This window comes from Phyllostomus hastatus, unplaced genomic scaffold, assembly GCF_019186645.2.
Source record: "Phyllostomus hastatus isolate PE091 unplaced genomic scaffold, TTU_PhHast_1.1 phas_scaffold_385, whole genome shotgun sequence".
Classification (NCBI taxonomy): domain Eukaryota; kingdom Metazoa; phylum Chordata; class Mammalia; order Chiroptera; family Phyllostomidae; genus Phyllostomus; species Phyllostomus hastatus.
In genome coordinates, this window is record NW_025334026.1 from 8,636,434 (window position 1) to 8,654,637 (window position 18,204).

At 40.8% G+C, this 18,204-nt stretch overlaps 1 protein-coding gene across 4 annotated transcripts in view; it reads right to left on the reverse strand.

The window, feature by feature from the left end:
* Nucleotides 1-18,204, reverse strand: part of GALNT17 (polypeptide N-acetylgalactosaminyltransferase 17) — a 430,203-nt gene that overhangs the window by 270,500 nt on the left and 141,499 nt on the right. For all 4 annotated transcript variants that reach the window (XM_045819620.1, XM_045819622.1, XM_045819619.1 and 1 more), the window contains exon 2: nt 5,619-5,802. In XM_045819620.1, the coding sequence (XP_045675576.1) occupies nt 5,619-5,802 (184 nt within the window). The remainder of the gene's footprint in view (nt 1-5,618; nt 5,803-18,204) is intronic.

Consider the following 18,204-nt stretch of genomic DNA (forward strand, 5'->3'; position numbering starts at 1 on the left):
GATAGATTTAACTAGATTTAACGCAATGGTCATTTTGCAATGTCAACAAATATCAAATCTTTATAACATACACCTGAAATAAATAAAATGTATGTCAATTATATCACAATAAAATATTAATTTTTAATAATTTTAATGTACTCAAAAATACCAAGTATTCAAATAATTCTAAACCCTGCTCCCCTTAGATATATACCTCCTATAGCCCTCCATCCTTCTGTTCCAAAGGGAAATGGTTGATCTCTTGGCTTGCTACACCACTAGCACCTTGGAACAGCCCTTCATCATCTTTCTGGGGTCTGCTTTCAGTATTCTTTTGTTTGAATCCCGTTTCCTCAATCCTATTATCATTCTCTTTCTTATTTTATTCCCTGGAGCATATCCCTGAGTAACTTTCTGACAACAGATTCAAGAAAGGTAAACTTGTTGAGAGCCTACAGAAAAGTAATTTGTTTACTTTGTGATTGTTCTTGGTCCAAACTATTCTATAGCTGACTATAGAATCGTGAGTTGAAAATAATTTTTTCAACTTGTCTCCTAGTTTTTAATATTGCTACTAAGAAATCCAATACCAACTGTATTTAAGGCACTTTTCCCATTAAAAGATTTTAGGACTTGCTCTTCATCCACGTTGTTCTGAGAATTTATATTTACATTTTCTTAACCTGCATTTAATTTGTTTTTCTTTTCATTCATCATGTAGGCATTGGGTAGGACCTTCCAATCTACAAACTCTATAGTCCCAGGAAATTTTCTTGTATCATTTGTTTGATGATTTTCTTCTTTCTGTTTTCTCTGTTCATTTTTGATATTCCTCTTAGTTGATGGTGAACTACTAGACTGATATAATTCTTTTTAAGCCTTTTCTCTCCTATTTTTATTTTTTATTTTTCTATCTTCTAGAAATGGAAGATGTTATCTTCAATGTTATCTTCCAACCTTTTAGTGAATTATTTATTTCTATCTCATTTATAACTTCCAAGGCTTGTTTTTTTAAAAAAAAATTCTCTGATTATTACTTTAACATAGCTCTTGGCTCTTGTTCTGTGAATAAAACACAACTTTCATGATATCTCTATGTTGTGAATTATAGTTTTAAAGCTCGTAGTCTCTGTTTTCTCCAACTGTGTTTTCTGATTTTGTTGTTGCTGAGGCCTTTTATGACAAAGACTCTCCTGAGATGTCTGGGGATCCTCTCTCTCCTTTCTTATTTTAGAGTAAAACAGCTATGTGTAGTTGAATGGAGCTTTAACAACAGGCCTAACTTACTAATAATAGTTAATGAGCAGAACCCAATCATTTTGGGGGTATACCCCCAAGTATCAGATATATTGGCCTTTTTCTTAGGCTAGATGGTTTCCTCAGAGTGGTTTCCTCAGAGTGGTTTCTTCAAACACTTACTATGAAGGTATAAAAAAAATCTTGAAGGACAATGAGGGTGTTCTCATTTAATATGGAACCTTATCTTCTGCCCTAGGCTACATCTTATGAACTAAAACCCAGAGTGCACCTTCTCTAGAAAGTAAACTTCCCATATTCCACTAGGTAGAAAATGAAAGACTCTGGTGTGCAGAGTTGAAGAAAGGATCTGGAGATGCAATTGCAATCCTTCTGCTCCAATCCACCTCCCAGCCGTCAGAAGTACCCAGAACCGCTGGTGTTTCGAGATGTAACTAGACTACATTTTTCTGCTCTTACCCACTCTCCACCCAGGAGGTTGGGTCTCAGCATCATACAGTTTGCTGTCAGTTACCTTTGATCCATCCTCTTTCCACCTTCTAAAACTTTGTAGGTGACTCTTCTCCACTGTTGTCACCTGTTTACTTGTCCCTTACAGGTTGCCACACTCTCTAGCCCTTAATTCTTATGTTAGAAAAATTTCAGGAGTGACCAGAAATAAGTGGTATGCTGAAGCCACCATACTACACTACAGAGCACAATGGAGCTATGTATTCTTCCCTGAGCATACCACATTTTTACTTGCACCCCTAACTCTGATCTTACTGTTCCCCTACCTAGTCTGCCCTTACCCCCTCCCTTCTTCAATTTTCCAACTTTTATTGGTCCTTCAAAATTAAGCTCAGGCTATATCTTAAGCAGGAATCCTTCCCGCATCCTCCCTACACAAGCTGTGTTTATTTCTGACCTGATACACACCATATACACCACACTGTGCTGAATAGATCAGCTTGCGCATCTGTCTCCCTCCCTAGACAAATAGTAAGTAGGTAAGACCTGTAGCTTATTTGATGTTCTGCCCCTAGAGTGGGGAAGAACATCTGGCACATAATAGGTACTCACTAATATTTGTTCAACTGACCCGTTTCCAGTAGCTCCATGTTGGAAGCATTTTTATTCTCATAGGAGTGAAAAAAAATTATGACTCTATTTATTTGCCAATGTCCAAATAAGGAAGGCTAATCAGAGAGTACCAGAAAATGAAAACAGCCAGATGTTTTTGAGAGCAAAAGTCCAGGAATACAAAATAGCTTCCAACAGGGTGATGTATGTTTTCCTAGTGATTCAAATGAATATATGCTTATTAGGCAGGGAGAGAGATTTAACAGGTTCCTCGGCTAATCCTGCAATTTTAAATCCATTTAAGATAATTTTCTTTATCTCAAATCTATTTTTCTCAGTAACCAGGATACTTAACTGATTTGTACAAAGCCCATTTGAAAAACAAATAATCTGCTCTAAACAAGGGCACACTCTGAATGGAAAAAGAGAGACACTACAAACCTTACAGAAAACGAAAAATCTGTTTGAGATGCCAAAGTGGACTCCTGCCTAGAAAATAGGTTTTCCTCTAGCATCTTGATTCTATGAGCAATTTCATTTCTCTATTTCACAAGGAGCAAATAAATAATTCTTAAATCTGAGCACACAGAACCTTCCATAAGACAACTAAGGGGCAAACAAGCTGTTTAAAAAGTGAGAATCTCAGACAAAACAATATAAGCAGAAACCATCATGGGAAGTACTTTCTAATCTATCAGTCTGGCAAAACATTTTTTAAATGGTAGCACCCAGTTTGGGAAGGGCCAGTAAAATTCCAAAAGGGGTGGAGATTGCCATAAACTTTCTGTAGGGCAATATCACAATATGTGTCTAGAGCCTCCAAAAATATTCCTACAATGTGATCTAAGAAGTATACATTAACAAGTGTGGATTAAGAAAACAAATATGAAATTAATACACATAAGGACCTAAATGGAAAAACATTCATCAAAATGTCATTTATAATAATAAAAAAATAAATATAATTTAAATCCTGAACAATGAAAATAATGATCATAACTAATAACATCAGGAAATGCTCACAAAATAATGTTGAATGGAAAAAAGATAAAACAATATATCGCATGCTTTTAATCTGTAGAGAAAATTGACTTGAAGATAATATATGAAGATTTTACCAGTTGCTATTCTAGAGATCATGGTGATTTCTGTTTTTTTTAAGTGTATATATATTTTTTAATATATTTTATTGATTATGCTAATATAGTTGTCCCATTTTCCCTGCTTTATTCCCCTCTGCCCTGCACACCCCCTCCAACCTGCATTCCTCCCCTTTAGTTTATGTCCATGGATTGTACATGTAAGTTCTTTGGCTTCTACATTTCCCATACTACTCTTAACCTCACCCTATCCATTTTCTACCTACCATTTACACTACTTATTCTCTGTACCTTTTCCACTCTCTCCCCCTCTGCCTCCCCTACTGATAACCCTCCATGTAATCTCCAATTCTGTGATTCTGCTCCTGTTCTAGTTGTTTGCTTAGTTTGTTTTTGAGGGGTTTTTTAGGTTCGGTTGTTAATAGCTGTGAGTTTGTTGTCATTTTACTGTTCATATTTTTTATCTTCTTTTTCTTTGATAAGCCCCTTAACATTTCATATAATAAGGGCTGGGTGATGATGAACTCCTTTAACTTGACCTTATCTGGGAAGCACTTTATCTGCCTTTCCATTCTAAATGATAGCTTTGCTGGATAGAGTAATCTTAGATGGAGGTCCTTGCCTTTCATGACTTCAAATACTTCTTTGCAGACCCTTCTTACCTGCAAGGTTTCTTTTGAGAAATCAGCTGATAGTCTTATAGGAACTCCTTTGTAGGTAACTCTCTCCTTTTGTCCTGCTGCTTTTAAGAGTCTCTCCTTATCTTTAATCTTGGGTAATGTAATTATGTATCTTGGTGTGTGCTTGCTTGGGTCCAACTTCTTTGGGAGTCTCTGGGCTTCCTGACTTCCTGAAAGTCTATTTTCTTTGCCAGATTGGGGAAGTTCTCCTTCATTATTTGTTCAAATAAGTTTTCAATTTCTTACTGTTTTTCTTCTCCTTCTGGCACCCCTATGATTCAGATGCTGGAACATTTAAAGATGTCCTGGAGGTTCCTAAGCCTCTCCTCATTTTTTTTAATTCTTGTTTCTTCATTTTTTTCTGGTTGAATGTTTCTTTCCTCCTTTGGCTCCAAACTCTTGATTTGAGTCCTGGTTTCCTTCCCATTACTGTTGGTTCCCTGTAGATCTTTCTTTATTTCACAAAATGTGATCTTCATTGCTGCCTGGGTCTTTTTAATGCTGTTGAAGTACCCAGTGAGTTTCTGAAGCATCCTGATAACCAGTGTTTTGAACTCTGTATCTGATAGGTTGGCTATCTCTTGGTCACTTAATTGTATTTTTTCTGGAGATTTAAACTGTTCTTTCATTTGGGCCATTTTTTTTTTTGTCTCAGCACACGTGTTACATAGTAAGGGGCAGAGCCTTAGGTGTTCACCAGGGTGGGGCAACCCAAGTCACTGCGTTGTGACACTGTATGTGGGGATGAATCTGAGAGGGAACAATGGTGCTTGCTCCACTCTCTGCCAATTTTCAGTCACTTCCTCTGCTACCCATAATCAAATTGGGCCCTTCTGGTGCTGATTCCTGTATGTGTGGGTTTGTGTACATTCTAGGACCCTGAGGGTCTCTACAACAAACTCTCCTGTGAGGCTGGAAGTTTCTCCCACTGCCACCTCAACCCCCACAGGTGTTTTCAGTCAGAGGTTTTGAGGCTTTATTTCACCACACTGGAAACCTGGGTGCACAGTCTGTCTCGCTCCTCAGTTGTTCCTCCCTGTTTATCTGCACACAAATGTGGTACCACCCAGTCCGCCAGCTGCTGCCTTGCCGTGAGTCCTCTCTACCCAGCTGCCTATCTCCACCCCTCCTACCGGTCTGGATGAATGTTTCTTCTCTAACTCCTTGGTTGTTGGACTTCCATACAGTTTGATTTTCTGTCAGTCTGGTTGGTTTTTGTTGTTGTCCTTGTTTTGGTTGTGCAAGGAGGCACAGTGTGTCTACCTATGCCTCCATTTTGGCCGGAACTGATTTCTACTTTTATTTAAATTATTTTTGTATTGCAGACCTTTCTATATGTTTATGGCTTCTATAAAAATGTAAAATTTTTACTTAGCTATTATTTCATAATCGACAGTACTCAGTATATTGGTTGTGGAGGAGAATGAGATAAAAGCCACCTCACTAGTTATAAGTACCATGAGAAAATGTCACAGACTGGGCCTGCACCACCCGCATGATCCAGTTAGTTCCTCTGCATGACTGAATCAGAACTTACTTGGTGGGTCGATAATCCGGAATGGAACGATCCAGTGAGATTTTTTCACTGAGGTAGGAATTGTAGCCATATTTCTCATGGGGGCCCTTGGCTTTTTCTTCTTCAGCTGGGGAAAGGGTAGCAGGAAGGCCCCCTTTGCCCCGCCCACCATAACCTTCAATGAGCCCAAGCGATTTGGATAAACCTAGAAGAAAAGAGGGGAAAAAAGAATTATTTGAAAACCACCATACCAGGATCATTCAAGTTCAAAGGCAGCTTCAATGGAAACTTTACCATTATCTGTCACAGGAAAAGAAAACATATTCTCATTTTATCAGTCTCGGGAATATTCTCTGAACACATTTATATTGAGAGGAAGAGCAAAGCAACTGTGAGTTGTGGGATTAGGTCCTATTGCCAGTGAGAAAACTCTCCCTGTTTTTGAGAACTGGGGCCTATAAAAGAGAGTGTGTAGACCAGGAGAAACGGGAACTGAGGAGGACACAGGACACGGGACAGAGCTGGGGCCTGCTGGCCTCTCTCCACCGTCAGCTTGGCCAGGAGACACTTGATACAACACGGGACAAGAAAAGTCAGTAATAGGAAACTGCCGAAATGCAGGTGTTTTTACTTCATTTGAACAGAGGACAATATACAGATTGATTTTATCATGAGTTTAAAGTGTGTAACAGCCTGACACAGTTTTTTACCTTATGGTTTTACTTACATTTCATCTAAATGGCAAAGTGAATACAAAATGCTTGAGAATAAATCACAGAGGATAAAACCCCATAAAAGAGTGATTGTGCCAAGTAGAGTAGGAAGCCCCTGTCACAGGCCTCACTGAGCAACTGCAAGCTCCTGGATGGTGGCAGCTTTATAACTATTGTTCCATTATACGATAAACAGCTTGATGGGCAACTTTTAAATCCTTGAGTTATAAGAGGTTTTATTACTTAGCTAGGAAACTTTTGTTGTTAAGTGCTCTCATTCCATTTGGCCATTTCAAATGCCCAAGCTACTTAGTACACACACACACACACACACACACACACACACACGCACACTCACCACAGGACTCTATCTACAAAAGACTCACTGCTGCCACTAGCAAGAAGAGCATGTACTAGGGCCATAGACATCTCCCTCAGCCTTCACAGTGGGCAGCCCACCTAGCCTAGGAGGATCTCAACCTCTCAGGAAGGCATCTCCAGGCAAATTAAAAGCCCACAGATCTGCTCAGATCACATGGTCCCCTTTATCACATAATGGAAAGACTTATAGTTATTCCCTTTCTTGCTTCTCTAAAAGAAGAAGTTTATTTTCTATGATATCAGAATTAGAAAGCAAAGGTTGAGCGAGCATCTCAGAGTTTAACTCAGGTAAACATTATTTTTCTGCCTGAGAATCTTTTCCATTGTCCACTACACTCTTCGGGAACTCTGACATCTTTTCTGCCTGCCACCAGCCCAAATAGAGGTGCCATCAGCTGAGAATTCAATTACTCCTGCACTTCCTACAAGCTTCCTGGTCTTTAATCTCTTGTTCCACATCAATGTGCAACAAACATTCCAATAACATTACTTTCACCATGCTCAAAAAATCTGTGAGAACTCTTCCCATTTCAAGTACAAACACCTGTGCTAGGTTTTAACCCTACATTACTAGGGGGTGTAGAATGCTACAGCTACTTTGAAAAGTAGTTTGGCAGTTATGCAATATGTAATATAACCCAGCAAGTCCACTCCTAGGTACATGCCCAAAAGAAATGGAAAGATATGCCTACATAAAAACTCACACACAAATGTTCAAAGCAGCAGAATTCATTTAACTAAATGTCCATTAACTGAAGAGTGATAAACAAGATGTGAAATATCCATACAATGGGATATAATTGGAAATAAAAAATAATGAAAGAGTTATATACATACAACATGGGTGAACCTTAAAAACATTATGCCAAGTAAACAAAGCTAGTCAGCAAATAGCACATATTGTATGATTCTATTTCCATGAAATGTATGGAACATGCAAATCTTTAGAGACACAAAGTGGATTAGCATATGCTTAGGGCTGAGGGGGCTAGGGGAAGAAATGGGGAGCAACTCTAACATGTGTGGGGTATTTTGAGTGATGGAAATATTCTGGAGTGAAAACTCATTAAATTGTACACTTTTTAAGTGGATGAATAATATGGTATGTGAAAAATTCAATAAAACTATTAAAAAAACCTACTCTGATAGACAATTCTGTTTCCAGCAAGATGGAAGGCTAAAAGAACATGAGAACTTTCCAGTAAAGTACCTAGAACTGCTGACTTAAAAAAACTTTTAAAATATTTTAAATTCATAGCTCAGCTTGCAAGAAAGAAAGGGAAACTCTCAGAGGTAAGTTAAAATCGGAGTGGAGCCTTTATCTGCTGGGGTAGGATGAAGGAGGGGTTTCTCATTAACTAAAGGCTGGAGTGTTAGGGCTCATATATGCATAGACATGAAACTTTTTTATGCCTTAAATGTTTCATAGTAATTTTTAATTATGAAGGCATGAGTTTCCCCTGTCTACCCAAGAGCTGTTTTGAGAACCTATTTGGTTATAGGGTCTTTGTATAACCAAATTAAGATTGCTGATATTCTTATATGAAGAGAGCAATTTGGACACAGAGATAGAGATAGTCACAAAGAAGGAAGAAGGCCATTTGACAAGGGAGACAGAAATTGGGGGCTCAGCTGCAAGCCACAGAATGCCAGGGTCTGTCCACAACTCCCAGAAGCTACAAGAGGCATGAAAGGATTCTTCCCCAGAGCCTTCAGAGGTCATGGCCTGGCCAAACCTTTATGTTGGTTTTCTAGCCTCCAGAACTGTGAGATGATACACTTTTGTTGTTTTAAGCCACCAAAATTGTGAACAATTAGTGAAAAAAAAAGAAAGGAAGAAAAGAAAAAGAACACAGGAAACTAATACAATGAATATCGAGAGAGAGAGAGAGAGAGAGAGAGAGAGAGAGAGAGAAACAGAGTGAAAATGGATAGAGAAAATATATACCAGGCAATTACCAAAAGAAAGGTGGAGTGGCTCTCTTAATATCAGATAAAAGAATTTAGAGCAAACAGCCTTATGGGGATAAACACAGTCATTACCTTATGGAAAAGTAACAGTCCACCAGGAACCTGGAAAGAATTATAAACTACCATGCACCTAGTGGTATAGCTTCAAATTATATACAGCAAAAATGGACACATTACAACACAGACCAACAAAAGCACAATCATAGTGGGAAATATTAACACGTCTCTGAGTACTCAACAGAGGAGAAGGACAAACATTTAGCAAAAATACAGAGGAACTGAACAACGGAATTAACAAGCTTGATCTGGTGGGCCCTACAGCTGACTTAATAAGTACATGTTCCCTAGCAGGACATATGGGACACTCAAACAATTGACAGGCTACAGATAAGTCTCCCTATCTTACAGATAATCTCTAAACATAAAGCAATTAAAAAAACAAATACCACTAGTAAAATACCACAAGGAACTCACATATTTTGGCAATGTAAAAAGTCTTTTAAAACAATCATGGGTCAAGTAATTTATCAGCGTGTCACTAGAAGATACATGAAACTCATAGAACTTTTAGGATAGTGCTAAAATAATACTTGGAAGGAACTTTGTCAATGCATATATTGGCAGAGGGGAGGAAAGGCTGATAATTAATGAGGTAAGTATCTAATCCAAGTAGTAATTGAAAGAAGAGAGGAAACCTAAAGAAAGCAATAATGAACAAAAGAAAAAAAACTTAATCACACACAAAAGAAAGACAGACAGAAAGGAAGGAAGAAGTAAAAGGGAAGGAGGCAGGGAGGGAAGAAAGAGAGAGACAGAGAGAGAGAGAAAGAGAGTGTGCACATGTTCCTTTCAGGGAGGATTTATCTATTCATCACAGCAGACATAAGGCTTAGGGGCCCCAGGATTTTTGGGGACCCAGGAAAAGGTTTGATTTTCTTTTAAAATCATAACAGTGCAGTCATACAACATAATTTTTAATTTTTTTTACTGTGGAAGGAACCCATGAAGGCCAAAGTTCCCAGGGCCCACAGAAGTCAGAATCTAGCCCTGACTCTTGAATTTAGAATTTTACCTGGAAGGTGGATAGCACAAGGCACTAGGCACTAACAGTAATGACCAGTACTGTTTATTGAACATCTATTGTGTGCTGGGTACCCTATTAAGCACTACTTAAACTGACTCATTGTGTCATCTGATCTGACAGCTTCATGAGGAAGGTATTAGAATCATCTCTAGGTGACAAATGAGGACACTGAGTCTGAGAATGTAGTGACTTTGTTAAAGTTCCGTGGCTGAGAAAGGAAGATAGGCTGAGAAAGGAAGATACAGTCAGAGATATAAAGGAGGATAGACCTGGGTTCTGGATACAGTCAGAGATATAAAGGAGGATAGGCCTGGGTTCTGGATACAGTCAGAGATATAAAGGAGGATAGGCCTGGGTTCTGGATACAGTCAGAGATATAAAGGAGGATAGACCTGGGTTCTGGATACAGTCAGAGATATAAAGCAAGATAGACCTGGATTCTGGTTATAATTCGAGATACAAAGGAGGATAGACCTGAGCTCAGTGAGGGCTTTTGCAGCAGCCCAGACAAGGAATGGGAGGGTCTCCTTTAAGGCAGTGGTGGTGATCAAGAGAGCAGAGATTGAGAAATATGTAAGAGATACCATCACAAGACAAGAGACAGACAAGTGTAACAGTGAGGGAGAGGGAAGAAGTGAGTGAGTCTAGGATTTCCAGTGGAAGGCCTGGGTGATGAAACCACTCACAAGAATGAGCATACAGAAGAAAGCCTGAGGAGTTCCATTCTCTACATGTGGTACATGGGGCACCCATGGGACACTTGCATAGGATTGAGTGTCCAATGGGGAGCTGAAACACATGAGAATGGAAGTTCAGATGGCTGAGGAGGCCCCAGATATGAACCTGGCACCATCGGCATGGAGGGGGCGGTTGGCACGGTAAAGGGTGGGGACTGGGCAGGTGAATGCTGGGCAGCAAGGAGGAGAAAGATAGACAACACTTAGGAAGTGTTCTCTGACCACACTCCTCGAGTATACTTCCACTATATCTACAGTAGGAATCGCACACTTCAAAGCTTATTTCTTCTCTGCTCTAGAGGCCTGTTCTGTCATCAAAGCTGTATTTGAAGCTCAAGACTTCAAGGAACTGAGGCTTAAACAGTTACAGAATCATCTCAATATGAACCAAGTGGTTAAACTTCCTGCTTGTCTTCATGCACCCATTTGCCCACTCTCCACTCAGTGATGATTATTGTTTGGACTTATATTTTTTCAATGCTTTTATATCCACTTTCCTATTAGATATGCAGGGTAGATATGACCATGATCATTTTAGAGATAATGGAGGCTCGGATGGATTACTTGACCATCCAAAAGTAATGGAGACAGAATACAATGTTCCTCCCAACCTTGAACACACACACAAATGATCTATTCGAGAAAGGCTGTGGGAAAGAAGAGCCTAACACCAAAAACAAGATGAAAAGTGGTAAATAAAAGGTAGGAAGCTCATAAAAAGAATATTATACAACGATGAAAACAAATGGCTTGCAGATAAATGGAAGAATATCATAGACTCAATGTAAAGCAAAAAGTAAGCATCAAAAGATGCACTTAACTCCATTTATACAAAGTTTCAAAAACTAATCAAGTTTAGGGATATAAAGTTTAGGGATATAAACTAAGTTTAGGGATATAAACTTATGTAGTGAAACTATGAATATCCACAAAAGAGAGAGTGTATTATGACTAGGGAAAGACATACAAAGGAACTTAAAAGGTCTGGTGATGCTCCAGTATAAAGCTGGGGGTGGCTATGACTAGTAATCATTATATAATTATTATCTGACATGTGCGTAGTACATGCTATCTGTGGACTATTGCATAATTTTTAAAAAGATTATAAAGAAAGCACTGATGGTGGTTTTTCTTCTGGTTTTATGGACTTCCGTTCATTCACCTTGAGTTTCCCTTTTCCTTTCCCAGTACTTGCTTCCTCTTTTTACAAGCCACAAACTCAGCCTTCTGTGGTTCTCCTGCCAGCATTGGGGCCCAAGAGTCAAGGAAGAAGACTATTGGAGTGGGTCAGAACTGGCCTTCAACTCAGCAGCTTCAGTGGAAAACATCTGATTCTTTCTCTTATTTCATCTGTGTGGTTTGGTCAGCATGTCTTTTTCTTCCCTTTATGGTACAGCATTTCTTTTGTCCAGTCTAAAGAGATAGCTTCCAACCCCAAGTCATCAAATACTACCTTGGAGCTAAAGTGCATCTCAGATGTGCTTGCCCAGCATGCTCCCATGGGCAGCCTCTCCAATGCAGACAGAGGGTCTGGGGAGGAAATTTATTATAAAATGGCACAGGAATTAAGGCCAGGGATGCATGCTAATCCCACCAAGGATACACTGGGAACAAGGGCTCCCAGTGAGATTTTATTCTCCTTCCTGTGTCATTATTTCCTCCATTATGAAAGTCACCCATTTAGCAGCCTTAAAAAGATCATTCCTCACAGTGCGATGTGACAATGAGGACTTATATGTTTTGTGGTCCATGTACTCCCATTCCCCCCAATTTAATCTGCCAAAAAGTTTCAACAAGGCAGCAAAAATTTTCACTGGCATTTTAATGTGCTTACTTAGCAGGTCCAGGAAACTGTTGGCAAAGATAAATAAAAGTTCAAGATCATCAACAAGGCTCAAGTTGGTCTTCACTTTGCTGGGAAAAGTTGCCATGGGTGCGAGTTGGGATGATTCCATGAACCAGGGAGCCTTCTTTTCTGAAAAAGCCCTTTGCTCTTTGGCCAGAAGCAGTGGCAGCCATTGAAGACCATATGAACTTGTAGGCATGGAAGCTGCAATTGGCAAAGGGAAGAAGCAGCAAGGAGGGAAAGGGGGAAGAGAGTGGAGTGGCTGTTTGGCACCAGGCCTTGGAGGACTCAAGATTCCCTTCTTCTGTGTCAAGCAGTGCCTCCTGAGTTATCTTAGCTGAAGACAGCAGAACCAAGGGGTGTTATTAGACAAGATGATGAGGAAAAAGGGAGGAAGAATAAATTGATGTCAGTCATCTCATAGCACCTATACTGAATATTCTTCATGTTTCTCTCCATATCCACTCTCCACCTTTCCCCCCACTAAATGCTCCAGGAGTGAGACCTGTATAGACAGCATCAAGCACCCTTGCTTTGGGTTGGGTTCAACCAACAGGTGACAACTTGAGGAGAATGATGAATAGAAAGAGAGAGAGGTTGGGGATTTATTCCCCCAGCTCCTTCCCAATGGGCAGTGGTGGTCGAGGCTGCATTCTTTCACACCCTAGCTGCAATCAGGCAGCCTTCTCCTAGGCTTCATCCAGGGTCACAGCTAAGCCCGTGTTCTGTCACCTGCTCCCTCCGCTGGTCCCTTCAGCCCTTGGCATGGCAACCCCCTCCTCCTCTGCTGCCAGCCTTAGAGTAATTCACTGTCTCTTGTCATTCCTTGCTGATTTCCCTTAACTCTGCCCAAACCTTTGTAAATGTTTTGCTAAATCTCTTCACTCACCCCATCTAGTGTGCCATCTGTTTCCTGCTTGAATCCTGACAGACATAGCATCTTACCTATCCCTGCGGAAAGACTTCTGGTATTCTCTTTAATGGCAGGGATGTGGTCACCTTGGTGCCTGACACATTAAAAGGTCTTAAAATCTTTTGAGTATACGGATGACTACAGACAAGATCTGGAGATTGAATTTGAGGCCATTTATTATAAAGTGATGTCAATAAAGAAAATTAAAAATCCATGAGAAAAACATCTACTAGGAGAAGAGGGTAAGATTACTATGACGGTATGTTTGTATTCATAAGGAGGAAGAGAGTCTGCCCTGATGTCACACACAAAGCAAGTCTGGGAAAGGTCATTTGATTTGGCAGTGGAAAGGGCCCTGATGACCCTGCAGATGGCCATGCCAGGAAAGTAAGTGCTTCCAGGGTGCTAAAAAAAGGCAGGATGCCAGATCTGTCTGGAAAAAGTCCAGCCATTGTTCATGTAATAAAAACAGTTTGCATGACATCGATGTAACCCAGCAGCCAAGGAGAATGGACTGGAATGAGCATATGTGAACAATGACAACTTCACTGTACTAGTCAGTGGGGTGGTAGATGCCACTGAGTGAGCATGTGTACCATGTGGCCATCACATTCAAAATGACTGAGCAAGTAGAGCAATGAATCTGCATCACACTTTGCATTAATCTTGAACATTGCTCTGCGGAAACTATTTGGATGATTCAGAAGGCCACAGCTATGGGCAAGTGGTGACTGGCAGTTTCATCATGGATATGTGCCAGCTCATGCATCACGTCTCGTGCAGAGTTTTCTGTTGAAACATTAAATCACCCAGGTGACTCAGCCCCCACTATAGCCCAGACTTCTTAATGTCCTTGGTGCCCTGGGACTTCTGGCTTTTCCCAAAACTAAAATCACCCTTGAAAGTAAAGAGATTTCAGACCATTGATGAGATTCAGGAGAATACAACGGGGCAGCTGATGGCAACTGGGAGAACTGTGCGAGGTCCCAAGGTCCCTACTTTGAAGGGGACTGAGGCGTCATTGTCCTGTGTACAGTGTCTCTTGTATCTTGTATCCTCATCAATAATGTCTCTATTTTTCATAGTACATTGCTGGGTACTTTCTGGATGACCTCGTATATACTGGGAGGTGAGGCTCTAAACTTTTTTTCTCAAATAGTCATCAAATTTTCCAAACATTAAGTAATAAAAAGAACCTCCATTTCTGAAATTTTAGAAATTTCCTTGTAGTGCAGTCAATACCTAATATCTGCACAACATCCCACATGGATGGTGGAGCAGCTCTGTGTCCATGGAGCCCAGGGGGTGCCGGAGGTGCACACGCTTGATGCCCACACAGCAAGAGAATCACTCGGCCCACGTCTGTCTGCAGTTGCACCCAAGCTACAAAGGTTCCATAGTGGTGGCAAAAGTAAAGAGCCAAGGTTCTAAATCATCTCCCAGCTGCTTTCCCCCTTCCCTTCATACAACTAAGGACATAAGTTTTTCTGGAGTCACGGTTTAAACTTACGAGTTTAGAGGTAGCCAGCATTATTATTTTAGAAACAGGGATGGTACTCAAAACAGATGGACCAGATGTTTCCAGAAGAAACAGAGGCTGCATCAAATGCAACCTGGGGCCTTGTCAAATCAGGAAGTTGCCCATCAGCCCAGCAGCCACAGCCCAGTGTGGGAAGACCACCCACCCACCCCCCCCACAACACCCCCCCACACACACACACACAAAGCCAGAGAGTTGTCATGTCACAGGGCCTTTAGTTGGACAAGCATGTGTTAGGTGGTCTCTGCAGGAAGGCCCAACGCCTCCTCAAGGCCCAAGAGCCCCAGGGAGATCCCACGATGTGAAAGGGTTTGGAAGTTGATGAAAGTTATAGACAATCAGGGTGCTGCAGCCATAAGCTGAATAGAGAGCAATAATTCCAGGTTTATTCCTGGCCCACTTCCATGTCTGCCTAGGAGAGTGCAGAGCCTTTCTGAGGAAGCCAGCCTCATAATAGAGATAAATAGGACATCTGAGAAGTGCTTGAAGAGGGGCCAAGAAGGGACTTAGCCTACCAGCTAGTAAAACATACTGAAAAGCTCTAATAATGAAGATAGTGAGATAATGGAACAGGAAATGACAGGCAGATCGATGAAACAGAAAAGCTAGTCCATAAATATTGCTGAAAAAGGGAAAGAATAGCACCATTCTGGACACAAATGTTAGTGATAATTAGTTAAACTGACAAATATTCACTAGATAAAAAGCAGCATACTAAGCACTTTCATTATAATATATCATATATACAATATTTGCTAAACATATATGTTAACTGTATATTTGCATTAAGTCTATATATTTAAATTAACTTAATTCATATACATAATATTTTAAAAGTCATTACTCAAATGCCCCTTGGTGCTAGTTCTTACATCTCTTGACTCCGTCCTTCCCTTCCTTGCCATCCCTCTTGCCATCACCTGGATTCAAGCTCAAGTCATTTCTTCCTTAAGTTATTGCAGTCAACTGCTAACACTGTCTTTAGAGTGAGCATTCTCACCTGCAAATCTGATTATTGCTTGCTTAAAGTTCATTAGTGCATTCCTGCTGCCTATGGGGGGAAAATCCAAAAATCTTCATGTAATATGCAAAGCTGCTCATTAGCTGATTCCTTACCCAGCCTCATCTTCTGCCTTTATCTCTGTAGCACCCCCTGCTTTAGAAATCCCACTCTCTTCTGATGCTTCTGAAGCTGCTGCCCCTTGGTGCTGCTGCCAGTCATCCTTCCTACTCACCACAGCCCTGTGGACCCTTTCTCAACACCACCCTACCCAGAGAGCCCAATGCTGCTCCTTGGTGGCAATCTCAGCCTCAGCATTGCTCATATCATATTACATTTGTTGACTGTTCACTCACAAGAGCACAGGACTCTGTGAACAGGAAGATATCTCTGTCTCTTGTATGTGGTCTGGCACAGAGAAGCACTTCATGCATGCTGTACCAAGAATGAATGGCTGAATGAGCAAAATGAGTGAATAAATGAAAAAATCAATGAATTACCAGCTGAGTTGGCCAAACACAATAGTATGTTCCAGGGCTGACACAGAAATCTCCTGGAGACAGCCAGAATTGGTAAGCATGCTTCATGAACTCAGGTCAAATCATTATTGATTCCCCAGTTCACATGTTTGTACAAGGATCTTGACATTTGTTGACATCTACATTATGATGATTTTGACATTCTCTGTCCTATATCCTCAGTATTTCCAGACAAGATGGCCCAAAATTTACATTAGTCTTAGTATTTTGAATGAAGTCTTAAGAGTTCAACGTGGTGAAAGAGAACTGAGTAAATTGTTCCTGAAGTCTGATACCAGCAGTACACTGGGGGTCCAACTTAGAATCCTGAGTTGGAAGGTAGGATATGTCAGCTGGCAAGACCCCTTGGATCTGGTGCAGGAATTCCAGAGAGAGGCCACTCTGCTTGGATTGTGTTCCTCCCAGGACGAAGAACTCACCACCTTATAGAGCAGGGCATTCCTGATTTACAGCTCAAATAGATAAAATTTCGAAAGTATGTAGATAAGTTTCTTTTACACAGTGGTCTTATTTCCCTCCTCTACATGTATCATGCATCTAATTACACTTTCATGTAATTTTGAAATATTGCAAGACATTTTCATGACCTATCCTCATATCTTCTTTTTCACAGGCTAAACATATCTGCTCTTCCAACCATCTTTACATGATTAGTGTTTTCAAATTTCCCATGATTTCTTAGTGTCTTCAGGCTTCCATAACAAAATGCTATAGACCGAGTAGTTTACACAGTAGACATGTATTTCTCACCGTTCTGGAGGCTGGGAAGTCTAACAACAAGGGGCTGGCAGACCTGATTCCCGGTGAGGGCGCTCCCTCTGGACTGCACACAGCAGCCTTCTCACTGTGTCCTCATATGGTAGAGAGAGAGTGAGCTTTGGGGTCTCCTCCTCCTTTTATAAGGGTGCAAATCCCATCACGGGGGCCTTACCCTCATGACCTCACCCAATCCTAATTACCCCCCAAAGGCCCTACCTGCTAATACTATCGCAATGGTGGGTAAGGCTGCAACACGTGAATTGAGAAGGGAATACAAACACACAGTCGGTAACACATGGCCGTTCACTGCAGAACTCTGTCCTAGAAGACAAAACAATGACTAATAGGTCTTTGGCTGGGTGCTCCCCACCCCACCCCCTACTCACCCCCCGAAGGCCAGAATATTGGACATACATTTTTGCCCATTAACCAAACTGTTCATACAGCATTTGCAGTTCCAAGAGATATGAATCATTATTATGTGCTTGAAGTGTCTTTGGAATAAACTGTCCATAAATTTTCAAATTGCAGTTTTATTCAAAATGACATGTCTTACATGTATTATGGACTTTATTCTTCCTGGAATCTTTCTACAAAGATTATTTAATTTGTTCCTCAGAATAGCACCAGCCATGTTCAGCAGATGAGAAAAGGGAGGCCCAAACAAGAACCAAAAAAATGTTCCTGAGGACACTGAAGACAGTCAAAGGTGGATTTAGAACCCAGGTAGGTATTTCAGGTCGCCAAGCGTGGCTTCAGGAAGTGCACTCTCAGATTTCACACCACTATGATGAAGAGGGTTAAAAAGACCACGCTCAGGGCCCAATTAACACAGGCACACACTTCCCACTGTGTGGAGGTGATAAACACAGAGCCCTGGCCAGTTCCCCACTCTGGCTGATGCATCCGACTGAGTGTATAGGTGAAGGGAACATTTCTAACAAAACAAAGACTTTGGCAATTGTCAGGATGGCTTGGAGCAGGTGGGTGAAAGACACTGGCTGCACTGGTTAATTGTGTCACTTAGCCCCATGTCACTTATAAAATCACCTAAGGGGTGAAAAGCTGACCTAGAGCCAGGTGGGAAATGTGCTGAATTGAAGGACAGCCCTGCCAAGACCTAA